The sequence below is a fragment of the Podarcis bocagei genome (assembly GCF_964188305.1).
Source record: "Podarcis bocagei genome assembly, chromosome: 6".
NCBI classification, from domain to species: domain Eukaryota; kingdom Metazoa; phylum Chordata; class Lepidosauria; order Squamata; family Lacertidae; genus Podarcis; species Podarcis bocagei.
Window position 1 is genome coordinate 32104278 of NC_138130.1, and position 18587 is coordinate 32122864.

Below are 18587 nucleotides of genomic sequence, written 5' to 3' on the forward strand. Positions count from 1 at the left end.
CCCAAACCTATGCACAAGAGGATGCAGGCATACAAGTTTGCTCTCCATTTTCCAGTTCAGCAGCTTCCCCTTGAATCATCCAAGCCACTTCTTAATCAAGGAGCAGTTAAAAATCGCTCTTCTTCATTCAGTGAAACAAACATTCCTATGTGTTTTCATATTAGACTGCAGTGTTTAGTTTATTAACCTATGGGGGAAAACTTGCTATCTATTAAAAAGTTGCCCCAACTAATCAGGCAGCAGATTTTGTTTAAGGTTTCATAAAAATAATTAACCTTAAACAAATCTGCTGCATGCTTAATTTATAGTTAAGAATACTTTAAAGGGGGGGGGGAAATGAGTGAATTTATAACTGATTTCTGATTGCTTCCTTTACTATTTCTTCAGAAAGCAATGTACATCAATTCAGAAAATTCTGTACTCTGTAGCAAGGCACAGTGCCAAAAGGAGCCCTGGTCACCTGTATCTATTATGCACAAAGACTGTAGAAGAACAAAGCTTATCTTTAATGATGGGTGAGTAGGGGGGTTTCCTCTAGAGATTCATGTTTCATTCCCTCTATTTCTGATGTTCAGGCTGTGAGTGTTGCTGCTTTTGTGAAGGGAAGGTGGTAATTACATACTTTCTCTATAATAAGAAAACTCAGTTCTCCTCCAGTTGTTCGTCTACAGCAGTTCCACTGCCACCATTCTGAACCCTAAGCTCACCAGTAACCCAGTAACACTGGGGTACTGGCGTGGTTCACAGCACAGCCATATACAGATACTCTGCTTAATATAAGTATCTACATTTATCTATTACAAGTTTGCTTTTGCCTGTCATTCCTTGCTCTCTAATTTCGTATTTTTTTTTTTGTTCATTTAATAAATGTATTGCCAATTTGATGGTTTGTAACTGAATATGTGAACTAGCGCCATTGAAAAGCATTGTTTTTGATTCAACATTGGATAATACAACAGTCCTGCCTATGGTGATGAGACACCATACTTTCTTTCGTCAGCAGGTGGTAAACACATCTGTGTGAACTCATCCTAAGACTTCCATACTCAGGGCATGACCTGAATCAGCTGAAAACCAGTTTTATTGTGTTTTAATATATGCACTATAGAATGCTGTGATGGGGGTTTGTTTTAATGAGTCTCTCTAAATAACGTCAGGATGTGCATTTCTCCATATTTATTGAAAATAAGTTTGTTTATGCTGTTTATTGAGATTTTATTAGTGTTTTTAATGAACCCTTGTAAAATTCTATTCTGCAGTGAAATATAAGATATGGCCCGTGTAAATTGACAAGAAAACACAACAGCTTTGTGAAATTAAATATGTCGGGAGAAAAGCGAGTATTTGAATGAAGCTAACAATTAAATTTTTATATTAGAATTTAAGCTGCAGTGCGCTCAGTAAATACATAGCATTGACTTCAGGATATATTTGTTTCTCTGCATACTTGTATTTTTATTTAAATAAATACTTTTGTATATCCCAAAAAAACCTCCCTGCTGCATGAATTTAATTCCCCTACCCATATATCTGCATAATTTATAACAAATTGCATTTGGTACACAAGACAGTCTAAAACCAGTTATTTTAGAATAATTCAAAGCGAATACTGCTGCCATACCAACGTATATGTGTCTGACTGTCTGTAGAAGATAGCAAGTAGTAGAAATGCTTTATTCCTTGCTGTCTTGGAGCAATGTTTTAGAGGAATTGGTAGCAATACAGCTAAAAGTACTTCTTTATGGATAGGCAGTAAATTGTTTGATAATTTCAGCCTCGATTAACCTCGGATATTGTGTGGAGATTGCCCTTGTTAAAGTGAGTACAAAGTTTTAGAGCTTTTTGTGGAGAGATCATTCAACATGTGTAGTCTGACCTGTCATTGTCCATAATACCAATTATAAATACTAATTAGAAACATTTTGAGCCAATACATTTTTGTCCCCGGGAAGTTTTTAATTATACTACACCAGAATGAAGGGCCTCTTCTGTTTGTTTGATTTAAAACGTATTTTGCAAAGTTATGATTATTGCTGTGATTAGCTCTTTTAAGGGTTCACACTAGAAATTATTCTTAAAGCAAATAACCTATTAACAGTTATTCCTTAAAGAGGCAATGTCTGCAGTCGTTTCTGGGGACTCAAAACCTCATTCTGAGGCCTGCTGATCTCGTATAATAGTTCACAGAATTTGGCTTGATTTGCATATTAATAGCTACTATCTTCCTACTAAGGGATATTGCAAGAAATCAAATGGGGTGCTTGCTTCCTGTTCAGTTTCTTATGAGTAAGTCCAAATCAAACAGGACTCTACTCAGAGGGTTCTGTGAGCAGACCCTCCTTGAAATAAACCACAAAGCACCCTTCACCACCATCTCCCTCTTTCATAATTCCAGGGACCCAGTTACTTCCCTTGAAACCCTTGGGGCAGAAAAAGGAGACAGCTGGTGGTGAAGGCACTCTGCAGCTGGTAGCCAGGTCCCTGGTGGAGTATTTTCCACCAGAGATGGTATTGGGACTACAGATTCCAGCAGTCCTGGTGGAAAAGGATAACACTGCTGTCAATTTCTGCCAGCCAGAAGACCATCTGAGCCTTTTCTTAGACCAACGTCTTGGATTTCTGGCTCTGTAGATAGGACAAGCAGCCAACTTTTCTTCACTTGCATCCACCATAATTTCCAGCAGCCATTTCCAACACTCAAATGGACTGTAAGATAGTGGCTGGGAGAGATGGGGAAGCCGTGCTTGCTTGACCTCCTGGCAGGTGAGTCATTGGGAGAGCAGGAGGGGAAGGCGGCGGGGAGGTTGGCTCTGTGCAGACACACTGGTGGAGCTGTTACAATGTTCCTGCCAGTGCATTTGCACAGTGCTGACCTCCCTGCACCTTGCCCCTCCCACTCTCCCTCCCAGTAAGCAGAACTGACCCATCTGCGGGGAGGTCAGGTAAGCACCTCTACCTCAACCCACCATCCTCTGCTGGTAAGATTGCTTGCCAGTTGGCGGTCTAGAGATCTGCACTGTTCCTTTCTCCTTACCATAAACAACATAACAGTGGCTTCCTCTCCTGGTTTTTCCTGTTGTCCCCCCCTAACATTCATCTTCTTTGTGCCATATTTTGAAGCCCAGGTTGTTACAGCGGGGGAGGGGGGTACTCCCCTTGTACTGTATATTTAACTATGGATCTCTTAGTTACAATCTAGAAATTCTATGGTGTCAGGAAACCACGGGTACATTTTTTACATCTTACATTGAGGAATAAGAATTGAATACTTTTTAAAAAAACACCTTAGATTTACTTACAGGTTGTTTTTAGGGCTTATTCCATAGTGTCGTGTTTGAAACTCCAATCGAAATTTGAGAATGCATGAAATGCATTTTTTATCAGCATGTATTTGTTTCTTTTGAAATAAACCATTAAGGACTTTTCTTTTAAACAGATATAGCTGAAAAAAAGAATATTCAACGAATCTAGTAACTCAAATCACTTATGCTGTGTTGCATTCTAGGCCACACAATGTGGAACACTTTATGCAAGAAGCTAAAAGGAAGAAGCATAAAGCGGATGCGATGGTAAGAACAAGTCAGTTTTTGACACGTTATTTCAGAATATCTGTGTAATGCAACTTCTTCATCAAGGAAAGTTAAGTAGTGGTGATTTAAAGAAAAAGAAAAAGATGATAACTAGCTTTATTAGTAAGGAATGTTATGTGTGTAGTTCAGCATGCCTTGAAGAAATCTGAGATTAATTAGTTGATACATTCTTGGATAAATTAATATTTGAGTTTTCAATTTTCGTTTAGAAAGTGTTTTATTGGCGTATCCCTGCATTTTCAAAAAACTTTTTAAAATTATTTTTTATAATTTTTGCAAAGTAGGCAAGCCTGTCTAGACATGTAGAATGTTGGCATGTGTTTAATCTGGTTTTTAATGCATGGTTAGTTTTTTTAAGTCGTCGTTTTCAACCATTGTGATAACCTTATTGTTCTTTTTGTAAACCAGTTTGGGGCTCCATTACAATCAAGTGGTGTGTGTGTGTGTGTGTGTGTGTGTGTGTGTGTGTATTGTGCAAAATAAAATAATGAATAGTTAGTTTTTAGTATTATATTTATAGGATTATAGGCATTACTGTCCTTCCATTCACAAAAAGCTCTTTGATCCAGTGGAGGCTTCTGTGAACAGACGGAAGAGGGCCTTGGTTAGTTGGTTTGCATCCAAATTTCATTTTCTCTACAGCCCTCTCCAATCTGTTCTTGAAGACTGGGGAACCCTCTGCAGCAGCATAGGAGGTAGCATGGGGTGGGAGGGTCTGTGGTCGAAAGGGAGAATTTATGAAAATCACATCCCTTCCTATTCACAGAAGCCTCTGATGGATCAAATAACCTCCTGTGATTGGAAGGACAGCACTGGATACAACCCATTGAATATATGCACCTGTATTATGCTTCATCCTCATCTGTTGATCTCAGTGGACCTTGGTTCCAACAATGGTCAGCAAGAGTAGGCAGGGCAGACTCGTGCTCCTGGCTTCATGACATCAAGTTTCACTGCTGCTTGCCAGGAGCGGAAGGGAGCTTGCTGATAATGGCTTCAGAACCCAAACACACAGCATTGCCTTTTGTTAGACGGTTTCCACAAAAATTATAGGTTTTAATTTAACTAGTCTGATGTTTTTATATAACGTTAAATGAAACCATTTTGTTCATAATTATCCATTAGAATAAACCAGAGGCTTCAATTTGGTTTTTTTATTTGTTTTTATTTGTGGGTTTTGTTTTGTTTTGCTATATACTGCCAATTTTACAAACACATAAATGCACACAAGTGAGATATATGTGTGTGTGTGCGCTTGTGCATATATTAGCCCTGCTTAAATTCTGTCCATTAAATTTCCTTTTTCTTCTCAGTCTTTTGCTTAGTTCTGTTTCTGTTTTAACTTTTATTTATTTACCTTGAAATTACGCTGCTATCTGTAACATTTTCATAGTGAAGTACATGCTTGAAAACAACAAAAGAAAACTAATTAACTAACAGCTAAACATATGGCAGTAAAAGAGCAGCAATATCTAAAAACGGCAAGAGTAGACAGCACCATGATTAGGAGCAAACAGTTCACAGAAGTTCTCTGAAAGAGGAAGGCCTTAAGCCACTCCAAGAAGGAGTGGAGCCATGTGAAGTCCTTTTGGAAGAAAATTCCAGAGCATCAGGGTGGCAACTGAAAATGTCCTCCTCTTTGTGGAAGCTAATCTAGCTGAAATCTGGAATCTGGTGCAGGACCTTCTTAAAAGGTGTTAAGGCAGAGGGGAGAATCACTTCGGAAGAGACATTCCTTGAGATAATCATGAGCCAACCGATTCAGGACAATTGCTCTCCCACACTTAATATTTTATTTTAAAAGCAGAACTAACCCTGGTTTTGATTTCATGTGCAATTAAACCCTCAACTTGTATCAGCTCTAGGATGTGTATATAATGCTCTCCATTTGTTGTGATTGCTGGCATTCTTGTCTTCAGGTGGAGAAATTTGGCAAGGCATTAAATTATGCTGAAGCTGCACTATCCTTTATTGAATGTGGGAATGCTATGGAACAAGGACCCATGGAATCCAAATCCCCCTACACAATGTATTCAGAAACAGTTGAACTTATTAGGTAAGATTGAGTAGGATATTCTGACCGTTGATTAGATCCTTTGTCATGGATATATCTGAATACTTCTAAATATGGGCAGCAATTGTAAGTAGTGAAATAGTAATAAGGTGGCAATTCATTATAAGATCACTCAAGATTTCAATCCTGTGCACACTTACCTAGCAGTAAACCCCACTGAATTCAATGGGGCTTCCTCTAAGTAGATACGTATAGGATAGCACTGTCAGAAAGCTTTTTAATTACTAGCTCTAATCCTGCCTAAGTTACATTGTCACTGGAAAGTATCACTGTACATAGCAGTTATGAAGTTTGTTCAGACACCTTTTGATTTTTAGAGAGATTTCTTCACTCAATGTGATTTTGTACCCTGCCAGAAAGAAGTTGCACCAAAGATGCATTAAACTGGTGCTGTAAATTTAGACTTTACTAATAGGAGACATGATGTCCTTACACTCGTGTTTTTCTGCCTACTTGGTGAGGGAGACAATTCAGAGAGAATTTTGCAAAGGGGGGGGGAGTGCAAAGCCACCCTTAGTCTCTTCAGAAATTGCACAGGTGCCCAAATTTAACTGCAATATTGTGTGTGCACACCCCAGTTTGTGGAATTCATCATTTTGTTGAGATTCTTCCAGTACAGGTGCAATGATCAGTTTAAAGGAGGGGCTGATAATGTGCATTCCACACACTCAAAAGCTTGTGACTTGGTGCTAAGAGTTTTTAGAAGACCCATATATATCTTACAGATCTAGACTTCTCAGAGTTTTCTGGGAAGAGGGATTAATCATTAATCTAGTCTGAGAATTCCAGCTCTGGGAGAGGAATAGTGGTCTTCTAACACCTCTCAGAACCCTTAACAAACTTGGTTTCCCAGGATTCTTTGCAAGAAGCCACGGCTGTTTAAAGTGGTATGATACTGATTTAAATGCAGAGTGCAGATGAATAGCTATTTAAAGGCATTATTGTGCTGGACTAAAACTAGGCAGGCACACGGCCCCAGTGGCACTGAAAGGAATTGCTACTTAAAAGAGGAGGGTAGAACATATTGATGGTGGAAGAAGAAGCAGAAGCAGAAGAAGAAAAAGAAGAAGAAGGAGAAGAAGAAAATGTGACATGCTGAGGCTGTAATCTGGTATAGAGGTAGCCAGCAGTAAGTCCCATTGAATTTAATGGGCCTTGCTTCTGAGAAGAATTCATAGAATTTCCTGCAATATGATACACAGAATTGTGCTGTAAATCATCAAGTGCCATAAATCAGCCCAGCTCCATTATTATTGGACACTTATTATAAACATGCTTTGCCATTAATGCATGTTGACCTTATTTACTGTCCTTGTTTTTGCTCTTTTGAAGGTACGCTGTGAGGCTAAAACCCCACTCGGGCCCTAATGCTATTCCAGAAGAAAAACAGTTAACGACATTATGGTTAGTAAATTGCTATTTATTTGCAAGACTTGCTTTATCCTGTGACTCAGTTCCTGCTTCTTCCGTTTACAATCTCATAAGTTATATTCAATGGTCAGGGAATTAAAAAACAAAACAAAAAACTTTCCCTCGCTTTGAAGGCTTGACTGTGCCGTCTCTCGATTTAGCAATGTTAAGTGTAGTGTCATACCATCCAACTTCAACACCCCATTTTCCCCACTCCCCATATTCATGTATTGAAATTCTAAGCTTGAACAAATTAGCTCCTGTGTATGTCTACCCAAAAGTAAGTCCCACTGAATTCAGTGAGACTTGCTCCCAGGTACGTGTGTACAGAATTGCAGCCTAAATTTTCTTTTGACTGCAATATTATATTCTGATAGTCCTAACACTTCTTAAACTAGCATGTGAACTGAAGGGAAAGCTAGACTAAAATAAGATACAGCCTACAGGGACACAGGTGGCGCTGTGGTCTAAACCACTGAGTGTCTCGGGCTTGCCGATCAGAAGGTTGGCGGTTCAAATCCCCATGATGGGGTGACCTCCAGTTGCTCTGCCCCAGCTCCTGCCAACCTAGCAGTTCGAAAGCATGGTAGTGCAAGTAGATAATTAGGTACCACTGTGACAGGAAGGTAAACGGTGTTTCTGTGCACTCTGTTTTCTGTCATGGTGTTGCGTTGCGCCAGAAGTGGTTTAGTCATGTTGACCACATGACCCAGAAAGCTGTCTGTGGACAAATGCTGGCTCCCTCAGCCTGAAAGCAAGATGAGTGCCACAACCCCATAGTTGCCTTTTACTGGACTTAACCATCAGGGGTCCTTTACCTTTTACCTTACAGCTAATACTATGCATAAAAATAAATAAAAACCAAGCCCAAACCAATGCATACCTAGTTGGTAGAGGGGGGGAAAATCAAAACCTTAAGAATTTCTCATGAGCATACCCAAGTCCTGCTCCACATACCAGCCTCTCCCATGAAGAAGTTGTTTACTGGGAAGCAAGGTTCCCTTCCCCCCAAGCCTACCTAGGCCTCTAAGGAAAGGGGCAGATGGACCCTGACACCCTCACCACAAGTGGCCATTCACCAGTGGGAAGGATGCATACAAGAGTTTCTCCAGAGGATGGATAGAAGAGTCCCACTACATGGCAGTCCCAACGGAAGCCTCTCAGTATGAAAACAGTCCCAACTGTATGTGATCTTTCTGATCCACTAAATAGAGAGGTGTGTCGGGTTGCACATTTGTTTCTGAATAGCAGTGCTTGTTGTTGTTTAATCGTTTAGTCGTGTCCGACTTTTTGTGACCCCATGGACCAGAGCACATCAGGCACTCCTGTCTTCCACTGCCTCCCGCAGTTTGGTCAAACTCATGTTAATAGCTTCAAGAACACTGTCCAACCATCTCATTCTCTGTCGTCCCCTTCTCCTTGTGCCCTCCATCTTTCCCAACATCAGGGTCTTTTCCAGGGAGTCTTCTCTTCTCATGAGGTGGCCAAAGTATTGGAGCCTCAGCTTCAGGATCTGTCCTTCCAGCGAGCACTCAGGGCTGATTTCCTTAAGAATGGAGAGGTTTGATCTTCTTGCAGTCCAGGGGACTCTCAAGAGTCTCCTCCAGCACCATAATTCAAAAGCATCAATTCTTCAGCAATCAGCCTTCTTTATGGTCCAGCTCTCACTTCCATACATCACTACTGGGGAAACCATAGCTTATACAGTGCTTATACAACCCTTACTGCATTTTCTGGATGCTTCCGTTTATATGGGTAGGAATGTGCAGCTCCATCCAAGGCTGCTAGTTCTTACATGTGCAGGTACCAGAGCTGGATCAGGGCCTATCCAACAACAGAGACCTGCATGTGTAAGCAGTTTTGCACCCTTTGCCCAGTATGGAAGCGCCTTTCGATGCACACCTGCAGCATAATGTTCCATCTGAGCCCTGTTGAACTGGATAGGACTTCATTTTTCATCTTAATAGGAATGCTCACCCACTGCTGATATACATGACGGATTGCTCTGAACTGCAGTTGGCACAGGGAGACTGTTCTTAAAGTTCTGGTGGCTTCTCAGCCTGTGATTTTACTATAATTTCAAAATGCATTTTATCATGGTTTAGTTCATAGTTGATGTAAATTCTATTTAACATTTATACTGAAAATCAAGATCCGGACAGACATTCCGCCCTTCTGCTCTGCAGGAGGTTGTTTTGTTTTGTTTTGTTTTTTTGCTTCCCTTAGTTTATTTTAAAATAAACTTCCAGATAAAATTACGTTGAGTAATGTAGCTTTAAAGATAATATAATTTTCCTTTGCTAGCAAGCACCTTTGGTGGAGAAAATTAATTGGTAGGAATTTTGTTTTAGTGACCTTGTGGGGGTTTTTTGCGGGGGGGGGGGGGAGAGAGAGAGAGAGACTGGAGATTGTAAACAGTTCCATAGAGCTAGCAGCAGCACACCAGCAAGTGGGACTTAATCCAAATGCAAAAAAGGTACTGCATCTCATTAAAAAGAAAGGTCAAACAGAGGGAAAGTGGAGGGAGGGTTCGTTCTCAGCAGCACTGAATAACAACTCCTAACTCACGGCTTGCCACATAGTGGATGAGTTGCTTTCATTTGCATATTCACTGTACCTGGGAAGGTTACAGGGTGAGAGTAATGACTTCAGGACTATAATTTTATTGTGCTGCCTGGATTCATACAAAGCAAGCTGGGCAGAATGCCATGGAACTACAGTTATACACATAACCAGGGCTACCTATTTCATCTCCTAAGCAGAGGCTACCCTCTAGTGGAGATGAAAGTCACACAGCAGTTCTTACAAGAAAAATAAAATGTGAAATGCATCTCCAGTATTTCATTGGGTGGGGGAGTTGTTCAAAAGCCTACCTGAACGTTAGATTTAGTGCAGCTAAAATAGATGAGAGGGTTCTGCAAAGTCTTTTTTTTAAAAAAGACACCGATTTTCAGGGTTTAGAAGATGGCTGGGAAATGCCTTGGAAAGTGGGAGTTGAGAATCAATACCCAATAAGGACCAGATATAATCCACCCCACACGTAATCTTTGTGCAAAGCGTATCTGTGGTATTGGACTCCTCATCAGAGGAGGACCAAGCCCTGAATCAGGCTCCCTCTGGGTGCAGGGATCCCAGATCCAGTGAGGAGGCTGAGGAAGGCCTTCTACACCCAGGGTGAGTCCAGCCGCTGACATCAAGACCAGTCAGGTCTCCAGCCTGAGGAAAAGGCAGTGTCTTAAACACCAGATGCAAACCTGGCTCACCTGGAGAAGTGGTTGGCTATAGGTAAAGGTTTTTCAGGAGGGAGTTAGGCCCTCCTCTTAAGGAGATGCATGGAGAGAAATGTGTTGGCTGGCATCAGCTGAGGTTGGGGTGTGGTTCCACTAAGGTAAAGGTAAAGGGACCCCTGATCATTAGGTCCAGTCGTGACCGACTCTGGGGTTGCGGCGCGTACAGCTTCCTGGTCATGTGGCCAGCATGACTAAGCCGCTTCTAGCGAACCAGAGCAGCGCACGGAAACGCCGTTTACCTTCCCCTTCGGAGCGGTACCTATTTCTCTACTTGCACTTTGACGTGCTTTCAAACTGCTAGGTGGGCAGGAGCAGGGACCGAGCAACGGGAGCTCACCCCGTCGCGGGGATTTGAACCGCCGACCTTCTGATCAGTCCTAGGCTTTGTGGTTTAACCCACAGCGCCACCCGCGTCCCACTAGCTCCAGCTTAAATACCCTAGGAGAAGCCACAGCTAGTGCATCAGTGTAAGCTGATGTTAGGTGTTCCATGGCACTGAAACCAGTTAGGCCTGTTGAGATAGATCTAATAAATATTCCAGTCTCTGAATCTGATCCTTGAGGAGGAGTGTGAACAGGCCAAAACAGTCCAATACCAGCAAATGGTAAAATTTGCTAGAGCCGATCAGAAGGATTGTCTAAATAGAGCAAGTACTGAGCAAATAACTTAAATGAATCATGAGCTACTGGCTTTTAGAGTTAATGTGAGCAGAATTTACAGACCTAGACTTCTAGATCTAGACCTCTCCACCACAAGCAAAGGTTCCAAAGCTTCACTGCAAGTTGTCTTTAAACGCATTACAAAAATGTTGTAAATGTAAATCAACACACCGCTCTTCAGCAACTAGCAATGCAGTCCAGTTTTCTTACTTCTCAGTATATTATTGACCGCGTGGTTGTCACATTTTTAATGCACATTGTTCTGTCCAAAAATGCGGGGTGCAATGACTATGCGGTGAATTACGGGGCTGCCCATCTGCCTCCCCGCACAGTGGACGTCAATCTTCGCACCTTGGCAGACACTCCGCTCCAAGCAGCGCCGGCCTTGCACAGCCAGGTGCTGCCTGAGTCGATTGTAGCAAGAAGTGAGAGTGGGGGCGAGAGTGAGCTAACGGAGATCAGGTGCCCAGCGATGCCATGCCTGTGGCACCAGCAAGAGGGGCGGAGGGTGGAGCAGGGGGCAGTTGATGGTGAATAAAAATAAAAATAATATATTATTATTTATACCCTGCCCATCTGGCTGAGTTTCCCCAGCCACTCTAGGCGGCTTCCAATCGAGTGTTAAAAACAATACAGTATTAAATATTAAAAACTTCCCTAAACAGGGCTGCCTTCAGATGTCTTTTAAAGATAAGATAGATGCTTATTTCCTTCACATCTGAAGGATGTTCCACAGGGTGGGCGGCACCACTGAGAAGGCCCTCTGTCTGGTTCCCTGTAACCTTACTTCTCGCAATGAGGGAACCACCAGAAGGCCCTCAGCGCTGGACCTCAGTGTCCGGGCAGAACGATGGGGGTGGAGACGCTCCTTCAGGTATACAGGACCGAGGCCGTTTAGGGCTTTAAAGGTCAGCACCAACACTTTGAATTGTGCTTGGAAAGGAAGGCCCCACTAAGCATTTAGCACCTTGGCTGCTTAGCAGGCAAGTTTCCTGGCCAGGTTTTGAAGGAGGCGTTTACTGTATTTCTCCTGCGAGGATTATGCGTTGAAAGCTTTGGGACCGATTTTAGGGCTGGAAGAAAGGGATGCAGTGGCGATCATTATGCGGTGAATTACAGTAGCTCAGTCTCTGGGACCAGAGGGAGATTCAGATAGTCAAGTTTCTCCTTCAGTATGCTGGCAGCTTCCAGAGAGAGCCCAAGACACCCAAGGATGACTCATCAACTACTAACATAAACACCAAAAGAAATACTCCATCCCCCTTGTTGCAGCTTTGGCTGCAAACGCACCTTTTTGCACTTGTTGCATTTCTCTGCAAAACAGGCATTCTACAAATACAAACCTCCACATCACATTTTATATGCAATGCGCACAAACATAGCATTTCATGCACATTAAGCACATCTTTTACACTTATTCCAACTCCCTCCTAGAGAGACAGACAGTGCTTGTTCAGGGTATTCTAAGATTAATAACCTGAGAGACATATGCTACCATCTCTTGATATCCTCATTCATGTCCAGTAGCTCCTTGGTTCCTCCAAGATGTGGCAGCTGACTGGCAGCAGGAGGGAGGGACAAGTGCCAAAATAACCTGGGACGTTAAGATCCCACAGATGGCAAGAGCCAGTGCCGCTAATAGGATTTACAAGCCTCAGGAACATATGTGAGTAAATCAGTTAGGACTCTGGTTTACACAGTCATGGTGTGGCACATAAGACCAGGAATGACATCTAAGGGACATTTACATAAACATACTTGCAGTATTGCCTTATCTGGCTATAAACACGAATCACGCACCCAGAAACATAAGGCATTTGAACAAAGGCAACTGAAAGAAGCTAAACCGGGTCTCCATTTTTTTGTAAAACAGGCAACGCCTTCCATGGTGGTAGAGGGAGTAATAGGAGCTTGTGCCAGGCTCAGAGAAGCTGTGCTTGAACACAGCCCGGCCTGTAGTGTTTGTAGAGAATGGTTCTGAAGAGAGCTGAAGGAATTTAATGAATAGATGAAATGTGTTAGGAGGTGATAGTTTTAGCAGAGACCTGAAGATGATAGGATGGTGCAATCACTGCTTGTGAAGTGCACCCTTATTTTTTTTTCTGTCCAAACGTGTTTTGCAGACTTGTTTCCTATAGGGCTTCAACAACTTTCAGCTCCTGATTGCCCAGAGAGCAGAACAAAAGAAATAAGCACACACAGCACAAGCATTGATGGCTCTGTTGTGTTATCTCCATCTCCTTTCCGAACTATTGTTGTCAGCGTTAATAAGTAATCCTTATCCTAGAATGTTTTCTAGCTTGGTGATTAAAACTGAAGTGATATCTTTGAAACGTTCTCTCTCTCTCCTTTCCTTATAGTTACCGCTGCCTGGCAATTCTATATTGGAGAATGTTTCGACTCAAAAGAGACCATGCCGTAAAATATTCAAAAGCACTTATTGAGTATTTCAAGGTACCTTCTTGTCTTGGGAAAACCTGAATATATTTGGGGGGAGGGTGGCATTATTGCTCCTGAATACCGGAAACAATACTGGCCACTTTTCTGAACACTTCAATTTGTAAATAAAATTTGAGGTGCATATCATACGGAGATGTGTGGTTGCCATTGACATGGCAGCTGCCCCCCCCAATTAAGTAAATCAATAAAAATACTTAGCTAACTGAGGTTCTGCCCCTTCCCAACATGAAGTGTCGTCCGTCCCCCCCGCAATTCTACGATTCTATATGATTCTGTGATTGGACTTAGTTCTGAGTAACGTATAGGATTGTGCTGTAAAATGTTCTCGCTTTTCTTCTGCGCTGTGTCCTGTTGGCACTCATTACAAACCTTTTAGTTACTTGTAACATATTTTCCCTCTCTGCAGAATTCATCTAAAGTTGCTCAAGTACCGTCTCCCTGGGGTGCCAGTGGAAAGTAAGTTCACTGCTCCACTATCCTATGCTAAGATTTCATTCAGCCATCCACGCACAGCTAAAAGTTTTGAATACTAGCAACTTAGGGGTGCTGTTTATAAAGAAACTGTAGCAATTGCAGTGGGCTTTGATCAGATGAGCAGGCTTTATTTAAAATAAAATAAAAAGTAACCTGAAAGCGCTTTGAGACTGCTTCGCTCATTGCATGGCAACAAGCCTGAATTTGCTACAAAGGGTACGTACATTCCTATTTTGATTCTCCCAAAGGGTGTACCTGGGATGCATGCGTTTTTGAAAACCTGTTTGTCACATTCGTGCTTTATATTTGTTTGCATGCAGTTTTAAGAATCTTTAACTGTGCACCCAAATAGCAATTGCGTGAAATAGCCTTGCTTTGCTTCTGCATCACTGAACCCTCCAGCCAGCATCTTTATTGCTTTCTTTCTGGGCCCTCTATAAATTGTAGGGGAAGAGCTGCAAGAGCTGTTTTCTCTGCCTTGCTGGGGGTTTGCTGTATTCTGAAACAACATACCCACAAATACCAGGAAAAACTTGCAACCCTTAAAAAAAGTATTGGGAAAGAATCATGAAGCTTGTTGTAAATAAAGGACAGGATGTGGAAGTCGATAGGTCAGGGGAACACTAGCCTGGGTGAACTTGAAACCATTTATGTTTACTGGTATCCTGTGGTGGCTGGTGTCCATTGGAACTGGTAGGGCAAGAAGACAGGGAGTCCAAACAGTAGTCTTACCAACAACAGGCAAAGCTTGTTTGTTTTAACTCCATCCTCTTGCCTGTTGAGTTCTGCAAGTACAACATGGAGACCAAGGAGAAGGAGGAGGATGTCAGCCATTGCCACCCGTTTTCAAGTCAGAATAAGGCAGGCTGGTGGGGGCTGGCTGAGGGCACACTGAGACTGGTGGGGCCATACCATAATGGACCAGCTTCCGCCGCTGGTATCTTGAGTATATGTACACAGTTTTTAATATCCTTCCATAAACTTTGGCTTTGCAGGTATACGGGAACACCCTCTCCAGTTTCACCCAGCCCATCTCCTGTGAGTTCTGTAGGGTCCCAGGGAAGCACCAGAGACCCCTCCCCCTCCTCCATCATCAGCATCCCACAACGGATTCACCAGATGGCAGCCAATCACGTCAGCATCACCAACAGCATCTTGCACAGTTATGACTACTGGGAGATGGCTGACAATCTTGCCAAGGAAAACCAAGGTAGGTGTTTGAAAATCACTAAAATTGGCCAGGATTGTTGACAAGCCGTTTTGACCCACGCTTGAGTCTAGGTGTTTTGGGTCTCGGATCTAGACCCATGAACCTGCTGGTGAAGCAGGATTGGGCACCAGCTCATTCTGCCACTTATCCTGATGCTCCTTCCCATCTCTCTGACTTGCCACTGGCATCACAGAATGAGGAAGAAAGCGCCTGTTTTTCTTTCAACAAACAGTGACCAGAGTCCCAAACTCCAAGAACGACTTGGAGTTGACTGGTCACCACTCTCTCAATCACCTTTGTCTAGAAAGGCTATGTTAACCACTGATCTACAGCGGATAACATTACAGTGGTACCTCTGATTACGTACTTAATTCGTTCCAGAGGTCCGTTCTTAACCTGAAACTGTTCTTAACCTGAAGCACCACTTTAGCTAATGGGGCCTCCCGCTGCTGCCATGCCGCTGCTGCGTGATTTCTGTTCTCATCCTGAAGCAAAGTTCTTAACCCGAGGTATTATTTCTGGGTTAGCGGAGTCTGTAACCTGAAGCGTATGTAACCGGAGGTACCACTGTATATGGGTCCAAGCTTGGTTTCTTCAGGAGCGGCTGAATTATAACTTCTTTTTCAAAAGCTGGAACTGCTCATTCAAGAGGCATTTACAACCTTATGGACCCAGAGAAGACATCCCCTTCTTGCTAGAGCAAGGGTGGAGCATTCAGGTGTCCAGACTCTACCAGTCATCTTGCCCACACCCTTTGGCTCCGATAACTGAAAATCATTCAGCAAAATTAGACCATTAGTGGACACCTGCACTAATGACACTATGCTAACTGGAGCCCACGTGATGATGGATGTGGGTGAATTGTATCTCAGAATGGTATGCTACAGCCTGTTACGAACTCCTGTTTCAGCACTTTTAATGGGGCTTAGTCACTCACAACTAACTTTAGCTGAATCAGGGCTGTTTTGTAAACCAGGAAACAAGTAACCATTCTTCTTTCGCACAAAAATCAATGAACCGTTAAGAAAGAAAAGGCTGGGGAACCAACCTTATTGTTTCTATATAAAATCGTTCAGTGATGGAAAGCTTGCAGTAAAGGCATTAGAAGCCTCAAACAAACCCTTTAACCATGAATTAAATTGTGCCTACGTTACCAATATATTATGTGCATTAATTAGAAATTTTAAAAAATGCCTATCATGCAACCAGGAGTAATCAGTATTGGTTTTTCTAATGTTTTATTCCCTAGATTTCTTTAATGATTTGGATGCACTGATGGGACCTGTCACCTTGCACAGCAGTATGGAACACCTGGTACAATACACCCAACAAGGACTCCACTGGATAAAGAGCAGTACTCAGTTGTCATAATAACTGTGGCATTCATCTGGACACTAGACTCTCCCACAGACAATTCAGTTATTCTAGACACTGTGCTACAGAAATACGCAACCACAGCATTGCTTCAAACAAATGTGAACCTTTCTTTAACATGGAACAATTTTTTTTCCAGAGTACAGAAATAGGTGTGTATGTATATTATGCAATGTTTGTCTCTTCTGATGCATTATACTTTAATAGTCTCCAAATATCACTTCTTTACAGAAGAAAACTAAACATAGGTGTGTTAGAACAAACCCTCTCACATATATACAAACACACACGTACACACACACACACACACATAAACACTCCTCCAATAGAAAACTATGGGTTGATTATCCAGGTATAATAAACATTACATCTTATTCAGAAAAGTCTTTTCTATGTTATATTAAGTGTGTTCATAAATCTCTGCTTAGCTTTTCTGAAAAGATGTGGTTTCGTAAACTAGGCCAAGTGCAGTTTCATAGGCAGATTTGCTCTGTCATAAACTATGTTTGTTCTGTGATTTACATTTTAACAGAGATGACCAGTTTCTGTTCCTTGGGAGCACTTCTGTTTGTCAGACAATAGTCTAGATACCAGTTTGCATGGAAACGGACATTCATCCCTCCCCGCCAGGGCCAGCCCCTTATGAGGCAGGGTCCACCTGGCGCAGCAGATCCTGATGTTGATCTTTCTTCTCCTCCCCCACCTTTGTTCCTCATGTAGATCTACCCTGACCCCCTTCTTCCCTTGTGTGGGGGGCACTGGGAACACCATTTGGGGATCTGCCTCAAGTGCCAAAATGTCTTGGACCTGCCCTGCTCCCATGAGCCTTATGAATGGTTAGGTTCCATATGCGTTAGCATTTAGCAGTAAGGGTTTCCTAGTTACAGAACATCTGCACTCAGACACAACAGCATATACGGTAAACATACGTAATCACAATAATGCCATATTAAAGTGTGAAACATGTTTATTACTTAGCAATCTGAAAATGGCTTCCTTCTTTTTTGAATGAAACGGAAGATAAACTTTTTATCATACCTTGATTCGAATATTGTGGGGTCATTGTTGGCCAGATCATGTCCACAAGCTTCTAATTGACTACCCTTGTGATTTACATAGAACAATATTCAATTCATAAGGCCTGCTATGTTTTGTGGCTAAACAAACAAACAAACAAAAAAACTAGATTACATGTAGAATGTAATATTTGATTTTTAAATTATATTTTTTTCAGAAAGCCATTTACATATATGCATATACTATACTAGGGAACAGTCTTTAAAACCGGTTATAGGGGGGTGAAATAATGACATAGAATGTAAAGGTACTGGGGAAAGTATTATTTCTTTACCAACGGCGACATTTCAAAACAAATTGTAGCTGATTCCCCCATAATGCTGCAGAACCAGTGCATAAACGTACACACACATATTCTGATAAACATTCTAGCAATGTAGCATATTAGCAATTTTTTTCTAGTTCAAATTTAATTACATTCAATTCTGTTTATGTGCAAAGCTTGGTTTGCTGCCTTCTGTACTAAAAATAATCCATTATTTTCTTCTATACCTGTGCTTTTTATTGTTCCATATTTATAAATTCTCTTCAGTGCCTGCTGACCAAGAAAACAAATCTAGCAATAATCAGATTCGATTTCAGTCAGAGAAAGCCGCATCAACTGTCTTGTCCTTTTGATAGATTATTCTTTTTTAAAAAATGAAAACAAGAAAGTGTCTTGTGGAGCCTTTAAATATTAACAAATGTATTGTGGCACAAACTTTCATGGGCCAGAGTCCATTTTGTCAGATGCATGGAATACTCACCTGAATACAGTAGACAAAATATACACACATAAAATATATACACATACACACAATGGGTACAGAAAAAGGAAGAATTCCCTCTCACCCACCCAATGACCAGGAAGTGATACAGTATAAGAATCTCACTATGATTCTGAGGACCAATGAATACAGAACCTTATTTAATAATTTCATTTTTGTTTTTGATCAATCTTAATTGTTCAGCATTTATATCCTGGAATGT

General features: G+C 41.7%; 1 protein-coding gene across 8 annotated transcripts in view; it reads left to right on the top strand.

Moving 5' to 3' along the window:
* AFF3 (ALF transcription elongation factor 3) overlaps window positions 1-18005 on the top strand; it is a 246805-nt gene extending 228800 nt beyond the window's left edge. For all 8 annotated transcript variants that reach the window (XM_081199269.1, XM_081199267.1, XM_081199266.1 and 5 more), the window contains 8 exons: window positions 388-515; window positions 3506-3569; window positions 5510-5646; window positions 6997-7068; window positions 13384-13477; window positions 13890-13939; window positions 14953-15167; window positions 16417-18005. In XM_081199269.1, the coding sequence (XP_081055395.1) occupies window positions 388-515; window positions 3506-3569; window positions 5510-5646; window positions 6997-7068; window positions 13384-13477; window positions 13890-13939; window positions 14953-15167; window positions 16417-16538 (882 nt within the window). In that variant the 3' untranslated portion in view covers window positions 16539-18005. The remainder of the gene's footprint in view (window positions 1-387; window positions 516-3505; window positions 3570-5509; window positions 5647-6996; window positions 7069-13383; window positions 13478-13889; window positions 13940-14952; window positions 15168-16416) is intronic.
* The last annotated feature ends 582 nt before the right edge of the window (window positions 18006-18587 follow it).